This window comes from Thunnus maccoyii, chromosome 23 (assembly GCF_910596095.1).
Source record: "Thunnus maccoyii chromosome 23, fThuMac1.1, whole genome shotgun sequence".
Lineage (NCBI taxonomy): Eukaryota > Metazoa > Chordata > Actinopteri > Scombriformes > Scombridae > Thunnus > Thunnus maccoyii.
In genome coordinates this window covers 64,472-87,379 of record NC_056555.1, presented here as the reverse complement: position 1 = coordinate 87,379, position 22,908 = coordinate 64,472, and the positions used below count along the sequence as shown (strand labels likewise).

Sequence of the window (22,908 nt, the reverse complement as noted above, 5' to 3'; positions counted from 1 at the left end):
TTGCTCTTATTTGACTTGGTATAGCTATGTAATAAGTAATTTATTGATACCATATGTACTCTATAATTATACCATAATTGGCAGGCTGTAATTTAATGCATTACCAAAACAAATGATTTTCCCAATTACTGTTGGTGGCATTTATCGATGAGGGTTTGAGATGTGTCTCAGAGCCTCCAGCCCATATATATGTATATGTATGTATGTATATATGTGTGTGTGTGTGTGTGTGTGTGTGTATATATATATTTATATATATATATATATATATGGTGCTGTGGCAGCAGTACATTGCCATAGTTGTACAGTCATGTTTCACTCAATGAAAGTTACAGTGATGACTGGAAGCTGATGCTCCATGTGATTTTACTGCACGTTTACAAACACTCACATATACACAAGGAATAGTGTTGTTGGGCAGATGGTCTCATGTTGGCGTATTCAGACTGACCTGCAGAGGAACAGGGTGATTCTTACAGACGTACATGCCCTTAAGCCAGCACCTTCACAGACTTTGGCCTTTCACTTCATTTTTACAGCACAAGAACTCCTGTGAGGACTGACTGGCAACTGAAGCTACCATACAGAAATGTATATAGTTTTGTTCATTAGCAGCTGGTTTATTTCCTAGACATCAAATGTATACTCACAATGGTGTAAAGCGCTGGTAATTTTTTGTTTTTTTATACTCATTAGATATTTAAAATCCCTTAGGTATCCCAAGGAGTCAAACACATTTACAAAAACTACATCCTTCAGAGAATGAAAGAGAGCAGGACAACAAAAGAAAATTAATACAAATTAAAGCTGCAAGCAGCGATGATCAGGCCCTCGCACCGCCTTGCATGTCGGGGTACATTGCAGTCGAAGGGCCTTTATTGTGGGAATGTAAATGTCTTCAGGCCTGAGCTCTTAATGGACGTTGCATGAACAAGTTAAATACCACTTCTTGTGTCCACAATGTGGCGCTAGAGAACACCCACTAATTATACGTCACATTGCTGTATATCGTGTAGATCAAACCATGTAAATTTCATGTAAATTGGATGATGTTTGTCACATAAAGCTGACTTCCTGTTACCAGTAGGTGGCATTATGATTATGACTCAGTATTGACATGTAACTGTGTTCTGGCCTGGACTCCAATCAAGCATGTGAAATTTAAGAGCAGAATGGACAAAGTCCCGTGGAGTTACAACAACTTCCTTTGTTATGGCAAAACATGCAAATTTACCAATACACCATGCTGACGGCATTCCATGAAGTCAACACTGACCAAATTTGAAGTTGGTCAGGTCAAATCTCTGGGAGGAGTTTTTTAAAAATACAACGCCTGCAAATGGCAAAAACTTTAAAAATTGCAAAGTAAATTCAAGATGGCTAACTTCCTTTTGAACTAAGGGTATGTCTCCAAGAGGTTTTTCTTTTAAAAGTGACAGACATGACATATGTCCCCACCAAATTTTGTTAATCTGCGTCATATTTAAAAATGGGGGCTTTGACTTTGAAATTTTGTAGGGGGCACTATATAGCTATGTTGCCACCTCTCAGCCCAAGACCCATGTCATTTGTCAAGTCACACCAGTTCTGATGAATGTGCAAACTTTTGTTTTCAAGCACCCCTAGCACCTCAAAAATGCTTAAAGTAATTAGGGGGCGCTATAGAGCCAACGTGTCACGCCCATTTGTGATATCAAATCAAATCAAAATACTTACTAGTACAAACATACTTGCACATTTTTATGAGTTTTTATGCATCCTAAAGGCCTCAAACGTGTTCGTAAAATGAACATTTATGCACAAAATCCAAAATGGCTGACTTCCTGTCTGGCAAAAAAAAATTCCAAAATAAATATTTCTGGGTAGGATGATAAAAGAAATGATCCCACTGAATTTCATGAAAATCAAAGCAACTTTGTCCCTAAATGGCCACTGACTTCCTGTTGTCATCAAGTGGCGCTATGACTATGACTCAATATTAACAAATAGATGTGTTCAGGTCAGGACCCTTATCAAGTATGAGAAATCTTGGGCAGATTGGACAATGTACATTTAAGTTATAACAACATCCTGATTCATGGCAAAACATGAAATCATCACAAAGGTCTTTATATGACACTGACCAAATTTGTTAGTTGAGTTAGTCAAGTTAAAACTCTAGGAGTTCATTGAAATACAACACCTGCAAACAGCAAAAACTGCACAAAAATTGCACAGTATATTCAAAATAGCCAACAATGGTATGGCTGCAAGAGGCTTTTTGTACGTCTGGACATGATACATGTGCCTACCAGATTTGGTTCATCTACGTCAAATTTAAAGGTGGGAGCTTTTGATTTGAAATTTTCTAGAGGGCACCCTTGAGCCACCCACTCCTGATGAATGTGCAAAGTTTTGTGAGTTTTTGAGCACTCCTAGCACAAAAGTAATTAGGGTAGAAAGATACAAGATTGTACCATACCATTTTGTCACACTGCATTTGGGCAGTCAGCTTTCTGTGTGAAAGCCACCACTCAGTGGAATGCCCTACCTGATTATATGAAGAACTGTAGTTCGATCAATACATTCAAGGCCAAATTAAAAAATCAACTAAAGACGAATCAGCGGTGTGACCACTGAGCCTAGTTTACATTATTAATTTTCAATTGACATTGTGGGTGTATGTGATGTGCTGTTGTGTGTAGCTCTGTATTTAGTATGGTGTGGGTTTGGTTTTTTGGGTTTTTTTTTTTTGCTTTGTACTGTTTGTTGTTGTGCTGTTGTATGTTTTGATTGTAATGGACTACAGATGCAAATTAGCTTCAAGCTAACTCTGGTGCAGTGCATCATTTATGCTTAATACTGCACACTGTCCTGTTCAATAAATCAAAAAGTGTCGAACTTAGGTTTTCTTCTTGACATGGAGTCCAAACATATGAACAATCTATAGGTCTCCCATGTTGTTTCTGATGCTGTGGAACAATGGCACTAGAGTGACCTCTCCAGGGCACAAGCCTGGGGAAGCATAAGGAGATTCTGGGATGCCCAGTCGTCATCCCTCTCAGCCTCACTGATGTAGTCTAAAGGAAAGCAGGGTGATACATTTGGCATCAGCTCAGCTGCAGGAGCTGCCAGCAAGAAGTCAGCGATCGCATCCAACTGCTTTAGGGGCTCCACTCTGGATTTTCTATCTTCTATCTCTTTCTGTCTGGGTTTACTTCTGTAGCCTTTCCTTCTCCCAAAGATATCCACAAGGCAATGGAGCCATCCTGCATGGCCTACCCCATCCAGCCAGTAGCCGTCCACCATAGCTGTTGGCTGTCTGATACAGCTCATCCGTTCAAGTGGTGTAGGTCACAATTTATTTACATGGATAAATTCTATATTCAGTTGTTGGGTTTCAGTCAGGAATAAGACAGCCAAATTTTCCCTTGTTAACAAGTCATTACAGGAGCCTTGTTCGCCACAGAGTGTGCATTGATTAAGACATTCTGATTGAGGAAGCCATTGTGTCGTCATCACAGTACCTACCAAATGAAAGAACACACCTCAGAGAATACTGATTTTTCCAAATGTGCCCAGTCATTCATTAGGTCTCCAAATAGTATCCAAAGATGATTATAGGCATAATTTACAGGGCTCATGGCGAGTCAAATTAAAATGCTCACCGTGGCAAATAAAAAAGTGTCCCTTGAAAATATTGAGTTTAGGATAGATAAATATTATTAACAAAATTTGTATTCTTCATTCCTTCTCTCTTCCTTTTATTGCGATCCAAGGCTGCTTTTTGATGATTGACGGGGATAGTAATAGCTAATGTTATGGGAATATCAGGTATTCAAATGAAATGTTTACACACCTCCTCTGATTATTAAATGGTAAATGGACTGCACCTTTCTAGTCGTCCAACCACTCAAAGCGCTTTTACACTACGAATCACATTCACACACATTCATACGTTGAATGGGTACAGGGGCTACCATGCAAGGTCCCAACCTGCCCATCAGAGGAAATCTAATCATCCACACACATTCACACACTGATGATCAGGAGCAATTTGGGGTTAAGTATCTTGCCCAAGGACACATCAACATGCGGACTGGAGGAGCCAGGAATCGAAATGCCGATCTTCCGATTGACGGACGACCCGCTCTACCGCCTGAGCCACAGCTGCCTGTGCATTGGTAGGCTATAAACTAAGCCTTAGCTATAAAACAACAAACGCATACATTTCATGGCATCAGAAACTTTTAGAAACTTTTAACAACAAACTTGATCAGAAAATAATCTACTGTAATTATGAAAGCAGCAATCTCTGCGGTGATAAAAACCAATACCTGGGCTGTAATCCCATCTGTCTGCTGCTCTGCTGTCTGCCTAGTCACCATATCAAAAACTGTCTGACCACATCTGGAGATAGTCTGGCTCGCATTGTGTTTGGACCTTAGGTAAGTGTAAACGCAATACATACAATGTGTGGGCATCCATACCTAGGCAACGTCATCATTCCCACCCTGACCTCTGACCCACTCTGACTGCACTCTGAATACCACTGAGCACTCCCCTCCTCACATCAGAAGAAAACTTATTGAATTTAATGTAGAAATGGAAGATTCACATCCCTGGAGCCATCAGGAAACGAGATGTTTATTGGCGTTTTGGGGTGACAGCACTCTCCAAGCAAAACTGGACAGTTCCTATGTCAATAGCGGGCAGTATTGTTACCTGTAGTATAAAAGGTTAATCAAATTTAAGTCCTGTATCTCTTTAGTAGATAGTCACACGTATATGAAAGTTATACCATTCTTCTTGTACTTACATGACAAATAACATGATATAAGTTGTATAATGATTAGACATTTAATTTACATGAATTTCAGGTTTGCCTCAGATTTGCAGGGAGGCTTCCCATAGTCCTCAGGAATGTGGGTTAGTTTATGGCTTTTGTGATAAGAGTCGGTGCTCCATCTAAAGTGGGAGTTGTCTTCCTCCAGTCCAAGTGGCCTTTAGGGTCAGTTCATGCTTTTAGTTTGTGTCATAATTCAACTTATCGAAATGGTTTCTTAGGAGGTCTTTCTGAGTCTGTTTAGCATCACTGATCAAACCCCCACTTAAGGTTACAAAAGTCAGTTCTGCAGGCCGAGGGTCTGCTCTTACCAACTTAGGAATCCAGGGAGTCTGTCTCTTATTTTCCTTAAAGATTAGTCAACAGAATTAAAGAACAAGCAGTTGGCCTCCTACATGAGCACATATCTGAGTTTGATGTAGAGGAATAATATATCTGCTGTTGTGTTGCTAAAACTGTCTTCCACTCTGAAGTCAGCAAAAGACTGTTATCAATCTATGTGGCAGCTGAATGGAGAAGCTTTGTCATCAGTATGTTGGAGACAAAAAAGTGCCCCCCTGTCTTTTTAGTTGCTGTGCTCCTGCCAGCACCAGGGGAAATGGTGGCAGAATATTTTTCATTGTTTCGTATGAGGTTGTTTGGCTGACCTCATTCTGCTGAGTGAAGGGCACTCCAGTGGGAGAGCTATGTTTCAGCTCTCACGCAATTAAGTAGGCAGAGCTGGCATATAAAGGGAAGGGAAGTGATGCTGTTGTAAGGGCTGTACCCCCTGTACTTGCTTTTCAGGTGAAAGGACCTGGCCATAGCTTTTTGAGCTGAGATAGCGGAAAGAGGCAGAGTTAGATCAACTTTAAATGTTTTTTTTTTTCTAGAGAACGGTAGAAATTTCATTTTCATCTGGATGAAATCTGCTCACAATGCCAGTCAGACCACCTCAAAATGTGGTCTGGCCAATCTGATAGCATTTTGATTGCAACTTAAATTTACACAGTAATATTACACCATTTATATTACATAGTACGTGTTTGACTGACCAAAAGCAGCACCTTTCCAGGTGACGTTGCATTGTGTTGTGGTAAAAGTGGAGACAGGTACACATCTTTTACTGGACGACCGTGTGTTTTGTTTTGCCAGAGCCCTCTGTGTTGGCACTGTGCTACCCCCTTATTCATATAAATAAGGGCTATCTTTTTCATGCAGTGCTGTTGCCTGTCAAAACACTGCTTTAACATGTTTTTTGATTATTCAAAAATTGATTGACATGTTAATAACAGGTGAAAATGGGGCCACAGTGTCAACAAAAATAATCTTAACAAAACACTTAGCACTTAACTGAGCACTCCCCTCCTAACATCAGAAGAAAACTTATTGAATTTAAAGTAGAAATGGAAGATTCACATCCCTGGAGCCATCAGGAAACGAGATGTTTATTGGCGTTTTGGGGTGACAGCACTGTCCAAGCAAAACTGGACAGTTCCTAAAGAAATAGATCAATTTATGAAGACATCTCAAAACAAATGGAAGAATAAGGTTGGATGCAGACCTGGCTGCAATGCCAACGGAAATTAAAACATCTAAAAGTGGCTTATCATAAAGCTAAAGACAATAATAACAAAAATGGGCAGTCAAGCACAACTTGCCTATTTTTTGAGGAGTTGGACGAGATACTCTACAACCGCCCAACGTTGCAGCCTACTTTAACACTACACAGTGCAGAGCCAGCCACCGACAGTGACACAAACTCAATTTCAAACAATAAAGGTGAGTAATCCTGCTAATGCTAACATTAAACTGTAATGGTGCTATAGTCATAACAAGATCATATTGCTAACAACATCATATCTAGCTTTAGCTAACAAGATAAATGAATAGCTGGTTAACAAATGCTTTGAACTTGAAAGAAGGTTTTGAGATTAACGTTATGTGACACTTATTATCATTACTTAGAGGATTCTCTGAACACAACATCAGGAGGAAGAGGACAATGGTCCATCCACAACTCCTGTCAACCACCCTTCCACTCAGCCCACATTCAGTCCAGATGATATGCCATGCTGTAGCAAAGGCAAGAGACCCCCTGCAAAGGAAACAGGTAAATAGTCATCTATTTACCTGTTGGACTCTAGGCAGGATATGCCACCTCTTCATCTCTATCCCTCCTTATTCCCCTCTCCTATCCAGCCCTTCTCATACACTCCTCTCACTCAGACTAGTTTGTGCTGTTTATTGTTATTGTCTTTTATCTTAATAGCCTATATGGTTAGCTTGTGAACTAAGTAATATACCATATAGGCATTTTGTTACAGTAAATAATGGCTGCGGTGAAGGTCTAATCAGGTAAATGCTCTAGATCAGTAAAGCCATGATCTTGAATTCTGTGTTCTTTTTATTTTTACTTTTACTTAAACAGTTTTTGTAACTAATCATCATCATACCTTATGCCAATAATATCAGCAGCAAATACTACTTTCAAAGGGATTCCAATCATTAATGTAAATCACTGTGTGTGTGTGTATGTGTGTGTGTGTGTGTCTCCAATTAATAGGTGGCAGTGCTGGATGCAACCGGAGAAAAAAATCCAAATTTTGACTCATCACTTGAAACATTTGCAAAGGCTTTCACATCCATTTCAAAAACTGACAATGACCATCAGCGTAAACTACAGGCAGCACAACATGAACATGAGATAGCTTTGTTTGGAATGTTAATGCAGTGTATAACTACACAATTACAAAATCCACAGCATTCACAGCAAGACATCTCCACACATCAGAAGCCAACTTCCTTTTCTGCATCCGTACATGCACCATGGACAACCATACCAACAACCTTGTTCACCATATGATAATAGGATGCCATTTTCCCAGCAACCTCCCTCCCAAGATCATGGATCACCGAACGGTCCTTCCTCCAGCTTCTGGGGCAGTTTGAACCCCCCGTGCCAGCACCTATGCCTCCACCTTCTCAGCACAACCCAAAGCCACAGGAGGAAAAAGAAGAGAAAAGGAAAGGAATGTACAAGGTCTGGTTGACAAGTGATCAAAGTTAACACAAGGAGTTTTGATGGTGTTCTTTTTGAAGAGGGACAAATTGGTTTAAATGTCTTGCTCTTTTAATAAAATTTTGATTGTTCAATATTTGCAATATTTTGATATTAATATTCTTTTATGGTATGTTCAAAACAGTTTTGCACTTTAGATGAAAATTCAGCATGTATGTTAAAATGTTTTTCTCCCATTTATAAAGGTTTGTTATCCAGCATTTTTCTATCGAGTGTAAGAGTATACCAGTAGTTTATTTCCAAGTGTACTATTGATCATTTGCACTTTCAATGGATAATAAAGTTTATTACAAAATTAATCCGTTCAATAATGTAACTATATTCAATTTTCAAATGGAAAATTGGACTGAAAATGGACTGTACAAAACTTAAATATAATTTAACAAAATAGCAAAATTGAAAATTATCCAACAAAGTTTCAATGTTAAGTTAGTAATAATAACGAATTGATAGTGACTAGATCTGTGTTAACATTTAAAGCATTAGATTATATGCACAAATGACTTGCAGTCATATCTTTTCATGGAGTCCATCTAGCCCCACATCTTCTGCATTTTAAGGCTGTACTTATTTATTTCCTCGAGAAAACAGCGTTGTCAGTGCATCTCTTACAGTATGTGGCCCAGCCTCTCTTGGTTGAGGGAGATCAGAAGCTTTTGGTGTATGTTCACAGGCTGGTTCCATCCAGGTTTCATCAAAACATTATGCATGAATTTCACAGAGATTGTGCATAATGCAGCCAGCTGTTACAACATGTGGAGCTCTGTGGATCTGAACATCCATTCTTTTCAGAAGGCATCTCCACTGTCCTTTGAGCCAACTGAAAGCACACTCCACAGCCATACGAGCTTGGCTGTGGCAGTAGTTCAAGTAATCCTGATTGTGTGTTAGGTGGCCATTGTCAGGATAAGGCTTCATGAGCCAACTTAGAAGGGGGTATGCTGCATCTCCCAGAAGCATGACGGGGACTGATGTACAACAAACACACACACACCTATCTCATATCTTTGAGTTACCAACTAAACTCTTGCTTTTGTGAAGGTTTTACTCTTCATTAAAAGCACAGGATTACTGTGGACTGGGTTTACCCGTTGAAATAGCTTGTTGTTCTCAGCCAGATCGTAAAGTGTGGAATTTCTCAGCACTCTTGCATCATGCACACTTCCCGGCCAGCCAACATATGTGCTGGTGAACCTGCCACATACATACATACATATATACATATATGCTGCTTTTTTCAAACCCATAGAACTTAAAACTAGTGGAGATTCCAAAGGTACTGAATATGTCCTGTTGAATTACATGGAAATGCTGCACAAGATCTTGCCGAAATATTTTCTATGTAATGTAATGTTGCATCCATGCATTTTCGCTTTGAATATTTCACATAATATAAACATGATGTAATTTCAATGAAGCATTGCAACAACACATGTTTCTTCTAACTAAGAACCATGTTGGCAGGGGCTCTAGTAAAGAAAAGGGGGAAAGTCAGTGGTCAAAAGGATCAATATCAATATCTTTCCAGCACCAGCATGGTGCTGAAAAGATAGCAGATATTGATATTTACCCCTTTGACTCCCAACTTTCCCTTAATTCTCTGAAATCTGTAGGTTCACGGATCATCGTTTCTAGTGCATTGATCAGGCAGTGGCAGGAGTTGCGTGTGTGCATTCTATATGGATTTGTTTAGGTTATAAAAATAGCTGTGTTATATACTATGTTGGGTGCTATTTATCTATAGAAGAGACATATAATATTCACTTATACTGGTGGTCAACAACAGCTTAAAGCACAACTGAGTGGCAACCTTTTCTGTTGAAATAGGCAGTCATGTTGTGCTCTGGGGCTATGATAGGTATGTGTGTCTCGTCAACACACCAAGGGAACCTCCAACACTCCTCAAAACCAGTCATAACCTCTTGAAGCCTTTGTCCCTTGGGCAGTTCAATACAGTGGCCAAATACAGACCATAGTGCTCTAGTGACATGGTAGACTCCCTGGCTTACAGTTGCTGTGCTTATCCCGAAGAGATAAGAGACAGTCCTGTATCCAGACCCCATAGCATAATACCAGAGAAGATCTAAACAAATGGATCGAGAGAGAGCACTTTAAAGTACCAACATAGTCAGATATCACAAGCACAATGGCAGGTGCACAGTATTTCTCTAAACTTGATACATCCTCAGGCTTCTACCAGATTAAGCTAGATGAGGAAAGCGCAAAGTTGTGCACATTTAACATGCCTTTTGGTAGGCACTGTGTCCTCCGCATGCACTTTGGTATAACCTCTGCTCCAGAGAGATTCCACAGGACAATCCAGCAGCTGTTTGATGGCATGGAGGGAGTAGGTGTGTTTTTGGATGACATTCTTGTGTGGGGAAATTCAAAATCTCAGCATGATGAGAGGCTAAGAAAAGTGTTGGGAAAGGCAAAAGAGTCGGGGCTAAAGCTGAATCAACAAAAGTGTCTGTTTGGGGTGCATGAAATAACTTACTTGGGAGACAAGCTATTTGCAGCAGGGATACACGCAGACCCATAAAAGATAAGAGCAATAAAAGAAATGCCAACACCAAAAGACAAAACTAAAGAACTAAAACGTGCCCTAGGGTTAATTAATTATGGGGAAATTTATAACCAACCTAACAGCAAACACAAGGGCACTGCACAGTCTAACTGAACATAAAAATATGTGGCAGTGGGAGCACAAGCATGAGATGGAATGGGAATACCTTAAGATATGTCTCATTCAAGATCCAGTGTTAAAGTTCTACGACCCAGCACTTCCAGTGAAAGTGTCCACCGATGCTTCTAAGGACGGATTAGAACATGACGGAACATGGTCCCCAGTAGCTTATGCATCAAGGGCGATGAACGCAGCAGAGCGCAACTATGCACAGAAGGTGCTTGAGAAGGAGACATTAGGAGCTGTATTTGGGTGTGAAAAGTTCCATGAATACATTTATGGACGAGAGGTGGTGTTAGAGACTATTTTTTTATAGACATAATCGGTCTCATGGTGTCTATTTCAGACGTTGTGGTAGTTCAACAGAAGTCTATCGGACTACCCTGCACGTTGAAAAATGGTGCTAAAGGGGTACCCAGTGCATTAAAAAGTGACGCCACGGGGTCCTGACCAAGCCTTGGTATGTGACAAGTCGGGAGTGAGAATGGGCTGACAGGTGGCTCTGAAGTAGTGGGCTTCTGTGTGGCACCAATGCTACTCTCTCCACCTTCAAAAAGACAAAAACAATAGCGCAGCACACCATATCTTTTAATGTACCAAATAATACAGTTAACAACTCTCTCCACCTATTCAATGAACAGAGCAAGAGCACGATACCCTACTCAGTTTACTGATATACACTAACAGTTGCCTTTAAGTTTCAAGAAATTACAGTAGCCTGAATAGCGTGACAGAAGATATTTCAAATAATATTGACCAACATTAACTGCCAATTATGCCATCAATGTTATTGGGGAAATTAGAAAGGGAACTTTTATTAATGATTGTCCAGTTTCTTGGCTGCTTTAACATTGACAGGGGACGATGATGATGCAGCGGTAACATTAGCTATGTTAGCTAGCTAGCACGTTTATTTACTTTTTTTCTCTCTTTCCCTCTCTGCCCCACCCTTCCTCTCAACGCTATCAATAACACAGCCCGCAACTGGAAATGAGACCGCAGCACGTCAGCCAGAGATCATATTGCACACCAGCCCATTATGTTCGATTACTGAATTACATAGCCTCCTATGGCAAACTGCTTTAATATTTAATCGAACCACACTCATTAATTATATTTAATATATCCATAACAGCATTTCTCCAATCAAAATTGTATTCTCACTAGTCAGAATGGTACTTAAAGATATCCACAATAACATTCTCATTAGTAGACAATATATTTCAAAATATCTACAACTTTGATTGTACTAGTTAAAAATAAATGTAACATCTAATTCTTAAAAGGTATAAGTTTAACATTTGACAATAACATTTGACAGCTAGTTAGAAATTAGATTGTAGATATCTGAAATGAGAGTTTTTCCTAATAATTTTATTGCAGATATCCAGAATGCTCATTCTAGATGTCAAAAATGCAACTGTGGATATCTGAAATTGAAAGCCCAATACACATGAATGGCAAAAGTGACATTTGTCCTAGAAAGAATGATGTTGTGTGTGGATATCTGAAATGACAATTGTGGATAGGAAGAATGTCATTGTGGATATCTGAAATATATATCCAGTCTAGCCATTAATTGTTGAAATGGCTTGACATAGCCTCACCAAGCATGATGCCCTGGCACCACCTATAATTATTTTCATCTCGAGCAAAGGCTTTACATCCTTCCCCAAGCATTTCTCTTGGGTAGGTGATCTAATGCTACGGGGCATCTCAAGCCTCACTAGTGCTATTGGTTTGACAAGTTGTGTCTAAATGGTCTATTTCTCTTTGACAACAAGCTAATATGCATATGCACCACTATTCATTTGTATTCGGGTAATGTTTATAGTTCAAGATGTACTGATGTAACGTGTTTTCACGGTTGAAGTATTCATAATTTAGTATTTAATGCAGTTTAATGTTTGTGAATGTGGTACATGGCTTCCATCAGCAGGAATGGTTAACAAGAGGGTTGATGCAGAGGAACGAGCAGTGACCCAGCAACAACCGCCAGCTTCCTGTCTACAGGAAGCAAGCTCAGACAGAAAGTTGCAAACATGTACAGGTTGTATACTATGGTTATAGTATACAGTTTCAATCATGCCAGAAGTGTCACTGGCAGGAACACATGGTCCCCACACTTGTCAACTTTTTTTTAAATTTTTTTTTTTATTGGTGATATTGTTGACAAGACATAGTGGGAAGGAAAAAATAAATAAATAAAAGACAAATCAAGCAAACAGACAAACAAACAAAAATAATGACAAACAACAGCAATGACAACATCATATTACAATGAAAAAGATAGTAAAATGTAGAAAGCAACTAAGGAATATGGGTTGATTGTGGGAAAGGGGAAGGGGGGGTGAGTGAATGAAAGTGAGAAAAGAAGAGAGAGAGAGGAGGGGGAGAAAGAAAAAGTGAGAGCGTCAATAATTATTATAATAATAATGATAATAATAACAATACAGCAATATAATGTAATAATGATAATAGTCTTGTTTGATAGTGTACTGTGGCGGCGGTAGCGGCAGAGGCAGCCACCATAACAGTGAAATGGGTTAAATAATTAGCTATTTATATTTATTTATATCAATTTATTTCTATTTGAGCGTATATCAATTAAATTAATTTAATATGGCTATGGGGGGTGGAGCCAAACACACAGCGCCCAAGGAGGGGAGGCCACCATCACCCTCCCACACGACAGCCAGCCCCCCCAGCAACACAGCCACAGCCCAGGGACCAGACCAGCTGAGACCAGCCAAGGGGTATTCCTCCTTTCCCCTTTTCCCCTTCTCTGTCTTTTGTTGTTTGTTTGTTTGCCGTCCTGTTTTGGAGGTGGTCCAAACCTAGTCCAGCTGGACCACTCTCAGACCCTTTGGGAGAGAGTTTGTCCATTGGGAGGTGACCATAGATTTTTTTTTTTTTTTTTTTTTTTTTTCTATAAGAGAGGTAGGGGTAGAGGTACCACAGCCAGTTACCTCCCGCCGTTCTCGCCAAGGACCGCGGCCATACCACCGGAGGGGAAGGAGTCGGGAGAGGCAGGCGCCCCCCGCCCCACGCCCCGCATGGCTCCACCCCCCACCGCCCTGCAGATAAGACTTTACCCCGACTTACGACTGCCTCTACCTCCACCGCCACCACACTCAAGGGCTAGAACAACAGCAGTAATAATAATAATAATAATAATAATGATTATAAAATAATAATGAATATGATAATAATGATAACATCAACAGCAACAACCATAATAATAATAGTGTAGTTGATCATATCTGGAATGACAATAGTAGTGATAATAATAATAATTGTATAATTCATAGTATGTGGCATAAATGACTATAGTAGTGATAGCAATCATAATAATAATAATAATAATAATAATAATAATAATAATAATAATAATAATAATAATGATAATAGTAATATTATACATATTACATACCTATACATGTTGGTGATATATATGTATAACTGGGATGAGGGAGGGAAAAAGTCAAACAAAGAAATAAAAACAAAAACGAACAAACAAAACAACAACAACAACAACAACAAAACAAGGATGGAAAGGAAAAGTGAATTAAATTTAAAAATAATAATAATAAAATAAGTTTTAAAAAAATTATTATAGTAATAATAATAATAATAATTAAAAAATTTGTCTATTATTGGTTGGGTATGTGGTCTGATATGTGGTCATGTACGTGGCTCTGGTTTTGGTAATTGATTTTGATTGGATTCTGGGTGGAGTTTTAGATGATTAATGAATGTGGTCCATGTTTCCTCAAATGCTGATTTATTGTTTGTTTTGCACGCTGTTATTTTTTCTATTGAGATGTGTTCTGTGACTAGATTGGTCCAGTGAGTGATATGGCAGGAATGTTTGGATTTCCAGTTTTGAAATATTATTTTCTTGGCGATAGTTAGAGAAATCAATAACGGGTTTTTGTGTTTAGTTGGGATTGTGATATGTGTCAAGTCTCCCAGCAAGCAGAGCGATGGGGATGCTGGGATTCTGCAGCCCAAGATACTCGAGAGTTTTTCTGTGACTGTTATCCAAAATGAAAAAACTGGCTGGCAAGACCAAGTGGCATGAAAATAATCATCTATGTGACCCAAGGTGCATTGTGAACAGATATCTGTATCGATCAATCCCATTTTAAACATTTTTCCTTGAGTGATGTGTATTCTGTGGATGGTTTTATATTGTATTAGTTGTAAATTTGTATTGGTAGTCATGGAGAAGATGTTTTTATTGATTTGTATCCAGAAATCGGGGTTGGGAGATAGAGCCAGGTCCTTTTCCCATTTTGAGGTTGGGAGTGTTATGGAGGTGTCTGTCAATGAAAGAAGTTTGTAAATTTTTGAAATTATTCTTTTAGGGTTTGTAATTTTAAGGATTTCTTCGCTTAATTTGGAAGGTTGTAATGTGTTATTGGATATGTTGATTTTGGATTTAATAATGGAGTTTAGTTGTTGATATTGCAGGAATTGGTCTCTCCCAACCCCATACCTCTGGATAAGTGTATTGAATGATATGAACTGGTTATTTTCAAATAAGTGGTGGAGGTGAGTGATTCCTTTTTGGTGCCATGATGGAAAGTGAACAGAAGTGTTGTACAGTTGGAAATCCGGATTGTACCAAATCGGGGTGAACCTACATGGTGCCAGTGATGATTTGGTGATTTTGTGGGCTTTCCACCAGGCTGTCAGAGTTGAGGAGATTGTGATGTTCTTGTAGTAATCTTGTTTCTTGATTGATTGTGGTAGGAATGGGAGGTCTGTAAGTGAGGTGGTTTTACATTGATTTTGTTCTATCTGTAACCATGGTGTACTGTGATTATCTTTATGGATCCATTTGAATAAATATTGTAGTCGATTTGATAAGAAGTAATAAAGGAAGTTTGGTGCTTCTAGGCCACCCTGTGATTTTGTGCTCTGTAAGGTTGAAAGTGAGATTCTTGGTTTTTTATTTTTCCAGTAGAATTGAGTTGTTAAAGAATTTAAAGTTTGAAACCAGTTGTCAGTGCGGGTAATGGGAAGTAATGAAAATAGGTAGTTGATTTGTGGAAGGGTTTTCATTTTAACTGTTGCAATGCGTCCAATAAGAGTAAGTGGTAACTTGGTCCAGCGTTTAAAATCATCTTCTATGTTTTTCAGCAGAGGGGTGTAGTTGAGGTTAAACAACTCTGACAGCCTGGAGGAAATATTAATGCCTAAGTATTTGATATTACCAGTGTGGAGTGGGAGAGAGGGATCTTGGGCTGCAGAATCCCGGGCATTTGCGGTCAAAGGTAGAATAGTGGATTTGTTCCAGTTTATTTTATAGTGTGAGATTGAGGAGAAGTTGTTGATTATTTTGAATGTTTCTTGTAATGATGTGAAAGGATCTTGTAGGTGTAGTAATTAATCATCTGCATATAAGCTAAGCTTATGTTCTGAAATAGTATATTGTATTCCTTTGATTTTATTGTTTTGTCGTATGGCTGTGGCAAGTGGTTCAATGAAAACTGCAAATAGAGATGGTGAGGGTGGACATCCTTGTCTGGTTCCCTGGTGGAGTGTGAAGCTTGGTGAAGTGATCCCGTTTGTGGTAACTGTGGCCCTAGGTGAAGTGTATAGCGTTTTAATCCAGTGGATGAATGACTCTCGGAAGCCAAACCTGTGGAGGGTGGAAAATAGAAAAGTCCAGTTTACTCTGTCGAATGCTTTTTCTGCGTCCAGTGATACAATTATGGTTTTGTTGTGTTTTTGCTGTGATGTATTGATATTGTCTGAAGCGTGTCTATTCTTGATGAAGCCTGTCTGGTCGGGATGGATTATAAGTGGAATGACCGTTTCTATTCTGGTTGCCAATGTTTTTGTAATGATTTTGAGGTCTGTGTTAATTAGTGATAGGGGGCGATAACTGGAGGGGTGGGTTGGGTCCTTATTGGGTTTTAAGAGTAATCTCATTACGGCGGTGTTCATGTGGGTGGGTATAATGGAGGTAGTTTTAATTTCTGTAGTTACTCTGAAGAATAGTGGTGATAATATATTCCAGAAATGTTTGTAGAATTCTGCAGGAAAACTGTCTGGTCCAGGTGATTTATTGTTTGGCATTTTGAGTAGAGCTTTATGTAATTCTTCGAGGCTGAGTGGTGAATCTAAAAGGTGGGCTAAATCTGATGGTACGGTTGGTAGGTCCAGATTACTTAAAAAAGTGTCTATTTCTGATTGACTGGGTTTGTAATTTGAGGAGTAAAGGTTGCTATAAAATTTATGAAATATGTCATTGATTTCTTGTGGATTATGTGTGACTGTACCTGCGGAATTGAGTATGGATGGGATTATTGCTTTTTCTTTTTTGAGTTGTAATAGATTAGCCAAATATTTACTTGATTTATTACTGTACTGAAAGTTTTCATATTTGAGCTGTTGGATAATGAATTGTGTTTTCTTGTATATGATGCTTTCCAATTGGGTTTTAAGTTGAGCTAATTCATTTTGTTTTTGTTCACAGGGATTGCTGGTTAGTTGGTGTGTTAGGTGTTTGATTTTTGTCTCTAAGCTAGTTTCTTGTTCCTGTTGCTGTCGTTTCTTATGTGATGAATATGAAATGATTATTCCTCTGATGACTGTTTTTCCTGTTTCCCATAAGAGTGATGGTGAGATCTCTGGAGAGTCATTCATCTCCAGAAAGGATGCCCACTCTTTCTGAATTAATGTGATGAAATCTGGATCCTCCAAGAGTGATGTATTGAAACGCCATCTTGTGGGAGACTTGATATGTGTTTGAGTTTTTATTGATAAGGAAACTGGAGCGTGATCACTGATTATGATTGGATGGATTGTGTTTCCTTGGATGTGCTGGGAGAGTGAATTACTTACAAGAAAGAAGTCAATTCTGGAGGAAGACTGATGGAGAGAGGAAAAATATGAATATTGTCTGGATGATGGATTTTTCATTCTCCAACTATCGCCAAGTCCAAGTTCCTTCATGTATTTTTTAATAACTTCAGTTGAGTGCCAGGTTCTTGTGTTACCGGGTGTGCTAGAGCGGTCGGTTGTAGGATTGATAACAGTGTTGAAATCTCCGGCTATTATGATGTTTGCTGAATTGTATAGTAAGGAGAAAAAATTATGGAAAAAGGATGGGTCATCATTGTTAGGGCCGTAAATGTTTGCAAATGTGTATGTTGTCTGATTAATAGATGCATTAACAATGATGAATCTTCCTTGTGGGTCAGTGATGGATGAGTTATGGATGAATGGGATGTTTTTATTGACTAAGATCGAAACTCCTCTTTGTTTTGTGTTGAGTGTGGATGAGAATATTTTATCAAATTGTTTGAGTCTAATATATTGTAATTCAGAGTTTGTAAGGTGGGTTTCTTGTATAAAGCATATATCAGCCTTTAATTTTATGAGTTGATTGATGATTTTGATTCTTTTAGTCTGTGTACGAAAGCCACGTACATTCCACCTTACCAGGTTGAGTGTCTGCATGGTTATGTGTTTGGTTTATCTTGTTTTGAATGAAGCATAAAGAAGAAGCCAGTGAAGGAGGGGGGAGGAGGAGGGTGGGGGGAGTCGAGTTTCGAGCCGGTTGCTATAACTGCCTTAGGCTGTCTAGACATAACTGTGAATGAATGAGAAAAAAACAATGGCTCCTACTTTACAGATATGGAAAGAATTGATGAGATATGATTTGACTATAGAAAAGACCTTGTCTGGACATAATAAAACTGAACAATTCAAGGAGATATGGAAGTTTTGATGCCCTATAAGACTTAAAAAGAACTTGTGACATGCTGGAAAGAGAAGGGGGGACTCTGGCGGGGAACAGGACTGAGAACTAATGTGAAGTGTGTGTGTGTGCGTGTGCATGCATGTGTTATGTTTGCAGAGGGTAAATGGTCAGGATGAGAGGGGTATGTGTTATGTGTAAGATAAACGATTGTGAAAATACTTGGATATATGAATGTATGTATCTTGTGTCTTATGTCTTGTGTATGTGAATGTATTGATGTTTCATGTTAGCCTGACACCATCCCAGGATATATACAGTATATGCTATCTTATATATCAAGGTATTATTATATATGTTGGTTAGTAAGAGATTGTAACCAAAATCTCGTGGTGGAAAGCATGAATTTAAATAATGACAATTATATTTTTAAAAAAAAAGAAATATGTACTACTTTGCACAACCTTATCTAAATTCATTTTTTTTCTTTTAATTAATAATTAATTGATATATTAATACTTTTCCCCCCCATTTATGTCTTCTCTTAGTCATTATTCTTCAAGTTGCTGTTTTGTTTTCCAGTGTCATCACTTGATGGCACTGTTGCCTTGTTTGTATATTGGACTAGCATTAGCAAGACGCAAGCATCAGCTTCTCTGTATGTGACATCACACATGGACGACGAGTAAATAAAAACTTGGACATACAGTGCCACGTCACCATTCACCAAAGCAGTGTGGCTGCTCGTGAGCCACACGCAGACGATAAACGAGCGCCCCCCTATAGTACCATCCGTGGCACTACCATGGATGTATTATAGGGCACTATCCACACACCATACCAAGGAAGTTTGTTGACATCATTGGAAAGAGAAGATGGCGGCGACCACAGCAGTAGAGAACAAACTGACAGATCATGAATTAAATCCCGGTTATACAACCACCAGAGATAGCGAATCTGTTCTGGCAGATTCGGGGGAACTACAGGAGTATGTAGTGGATTTCCTGGAGAAAGAGATTGGAAGCGACCTGAAATCATTGAAGGCTGTTGGCGATCTGCTTGGAAAACTGAGAGAGGAAAACAACGTACTAGAGAAACAGGTGAATTAAAAACGTCGACATTTTTTCATGTGCAGCTTAAAACGCATAGTATAACACCTGACAGCTGTTTATTACTGTGTTTCTTACACAATAATGCTTTTTGAATTTGAGTGAACGAGGGAGAGATGCAAGGAAAAGATGTGAGGGAAGAGAAGTTGAGGAAACGCGCATTTAGAGAAATGAGACTACCATTCTTCTGAACCGTCATCTGAGGCGACGTCAGTTTCTGAAGAGGCTATGCAGATGAACAGCTGTTAGGTGTTAACAGCTCTTTAGCGTTTATTGATGCCTTGGAGTCATGGATGTATTATAACGCCTGGGACACACAGCTTGCGTGTGCTACGCGGAACCTCTTGGTTTTCATGTCGGCGCCCATGTTAACAGATTACGCCTGGGTCACACAGCCTACCTCACCGTGAGCACCGCGTGTGCGTCGCAGAGCGCCTGCGTCTCGCAGACCTCCAGTGTCCACACAGACAGCGTTGCTGCGGCGGCACTGCCACTGCCAGCTCTATCTTTCCACATAGAGTTTGATTTTGATAATGGCCATCAATAATGGAATGTTTCATATCATTTCATCATAAATTTCATTTAAATTTAGTTTTGTCAGAATAGGATTAAGAACCATGTGCTCAATTAGTCCAAAATAAATAAATAAAATGTGTAGGGATGCACGATATTGGATTTTTTGCTGATATCTGATATGCCAATATTTCCAACTCACTGTGGCCAATTGCCGATGCCGATACTGATATATGCGCCGATATCAATATATGCACATATTTTTTTCCAGATGGCTGAGGAGACATGCAAGCATAGATTGTACTAAGCATGATCAAGAAAGACAATATATGAAGGAAGAATTTAGGAAGCCTTAAAACTTGAATGAACCTGCCAAGTGGGTGGAGCAGTAGAGTTTTCATTGAGTTCATTAAACAGACAGGATTAATGTGCAGGCTTTAATCTCTGGTCCGCACTCCGGAGCAGAAGGTGACGGTAATGCACCTAATACGTTGGTTGCCAGCTGCCGTTATAAACCAAAAAGATGTTTTTTCCAAACAGAGTGGTACATCCTGTCAGCCGAGGTGTTTCCTGGTGTGCATCTGAACTTAGCAGCTCCTCGATGAACTGTTTCTCCCTGACGGTCCCGGTGCTTTCTCCGCAGGCTTTGCTTCACTCAAGCTGCCCATCAGACCCGCTGCTTCTTCCCACTTTAACCTGAATAACAAACCAGGGCTCGGTGCTCTGGTTGGATCCACATGGAGAGCCGGGGCTAACGTTAGCTGAGAGGCTAGTGGAGCGTTAGCCACAGCATGGCTGGAGGGAAGCACAGCCAGCTAGCCTCTGCTAGCCTTCTGGCTAATGTTAGCCCCGGTTCTGCATGTGTATCCAACCAGAGCACTGAGCAACGGTTTGTTATTCAAGTTAAAGTGGGAAGAAGCAGCGGGTCTGACGGGCAGCTTAAGTGAAGTGGAGCCTGGGAAGGAAACACCAGAGCCGTCAGGGTGAAACACTCCGTGGAGCAGCAGATTTGTTGCAGCAGAGGAGATGGCAACAAATCGGCCTCTCATAATTGGCAGAAATGGACGATGCCGATATTTCATTTTAGAGCTTTTATCGTCCAATACTGATAACATGTCGATAATATTGTGCATCTCTAAATATGTGAGGTGAAAGCAGCTTTCTTTCTGACGAGCATGGTGGGGTCTGGTTGAGGCTACTTCTGTGTCAGCCACATACTCTCCTCACACAGGATGGGTTTTTTATTGATTATATTGATTATTCTGCCAGTTAAAGCCTGGCTGACACTGTTCCAACTGAAGACACCAAGTTCCCCAAACGAGCCAAACACACCCCAACAAACAAACCTCCAAACTAACTGTTAGGAGGGAAACTGACAACAAATTAAGAAAAAAACATCACCAAATCTCTGTCTGGAAGCAGGTGAAACAACAGGCAGGAAGCCCAGTTTGAATACTACAGATATGGACATTGAAACCAAAGTGAAAGGTGTGATGTTGCTAGTATGATGTCAATATGACTGTCAACAGGCCATTTTCCCTGTCTATTTACTAGGGCACTGCTAGGGCTCGAGCACCTAGCAGTGCGAAGACCCTATTGTATCTGAAGGAATTATTATTAGGCCCGAGCACCTAGTGGTGCAAATGCCCCATTGAAACTGAAGGAATTCCTTTTCTTCCTCCAAAAGAAACGCATTTTGAGGGACTAAACGTGCTTGAAAACTTATGAAACGTTGCACATTTTGTCAGAAGTGGTGAAAGATTTAATATTTTATGGGTATAAGTGGAGCGACCGCAGGGGCAGAGGGGGCGGCCGCCGCCCCAGGGCCCACGCTCAGTAGAGGCCCCTCTGGGGACGTAGCACACAGCCCCACGAGTGCAGCAGGAATAGGAGAACTTAAATCTCTCAGCTTCTTCTATTCATTCTCTATGGTAGTCCTCTATGGTAGTTCTTATCACTATGGGTGTAATCCCCCCTCCGACCACAGTGTGGGTTGCAATGGCAGAGTGGCGCTATCCGAATTTCTGCTCGTTGACTGCGGGAAGTGAAGGCTGCAGAAGCAGCAATTCAAAGTTTATGACTAACTTCGTTGAAAACTTAAACCAAAATATGAGATATTTGCATCTTTTTATGTTTATAGTGAGTGAAACTTGCCAGACAAAGTTTCAGCCATCTGAGGCCCATTAAGAGCTATTTGCATTCGTGCGTGGCTGAGACCAAACTATCCAACCTCACTTTGCTGTGTGTTGCGGGACATAAACACTAATAAGGACAAAATGGTTGGCAGATTTGCCACCATGAAAGAGAGGAGGATGTAGTTTTTAAAAGGGACCGTGAAATGTACAAAGTTTGTCAAACTGTTTTGATTATTTTGTTCTGTGGAGGATGGAGAAAAACACAAATGGACTAACGTTACATGAAACTACAGCAGTCTAAGCAGGGACAACAACTGGTGGGTGAAACATCCATAATTAGTCTTTATTATAGTATAGTTTAAATTTTGGTTATGAAGAAATCAGTCAGAATATTAGATGTATCTGTTGTTTAGCTCCATGCTTACCGCATCTCAGCACCTGTCACTGCCTGTGGTGTCATAAACTGTCCACTTTGTATTTGAGTAGGCCTCGTAGTGTTGTAGACTGCTGTGTCTATTTTATGTCTATGTTGTTCCCATGTAAGAAAGACATGGTACTGAGACTGTGCAACAATTCCCCAACAACAATTCCCCCATGAGCAAGCACTTGGCGACAGCGGTAAGGAAAAACTCCCCTTTAACGGGTAGAAACCTCAAGCAGAACCCGGCTCTTGGTGGGCAGCCATCTGCTTTGACCGGTTGGGTTGAGAGAGAAAGAGGGAAAGGGGGGGGACAGAATAACAACAATAATAACAATAACAATAGCAGCAGCAATAGCAGTAGCAATAGCCAGGGAAGGATGCCAACAGGACTGCGAAGGCCTTTAAGCCTACTCTTAAATATAGAGAGGGTGTCTGCACCCC

General features: G+C 39.9%; 1 protein-coding gene and 1 long non-coding RNA gene across 2 annotated transcripts in view; both read left to right on the top strand.

Annotated features, from left to right (window-relative positions):
• The first annotated feature begins 6,066 nt into the window (after positions 1–6,066).
• On the top strand, positions 6,067–8,124 carry LOC121891075. The gene is made up of 3 exons (XR_006094031.1): positions 6,067–6,586; positions 6,773–6,917; positions 7,371–8,124. It is a non-coding gene; the product is annotated as an uncharacterized LOC121891075 (long non-coding RNA).
• Positions 8,125–18,954: 10,830 nt separating this feature from the next.
• Positions 18,955–22,908, top strand: part of rint1 (RAD50 interactor 1) — a 52,548-nt gene continuing 48,594 nt past the window's right edge. Inside the window, exon 1 of the mRNA XM_042403662.1 lies at positions 18,955–19,389. Within this exon, the coding sequence (XP_042259596.1) occupies positions 19,165–19,389 (225 nt within the window). The 5' untranslated portion in view covers positions 18,955–19,164. The remainder of the gene's footprint in view (positions 19,390–22,908) is intronic.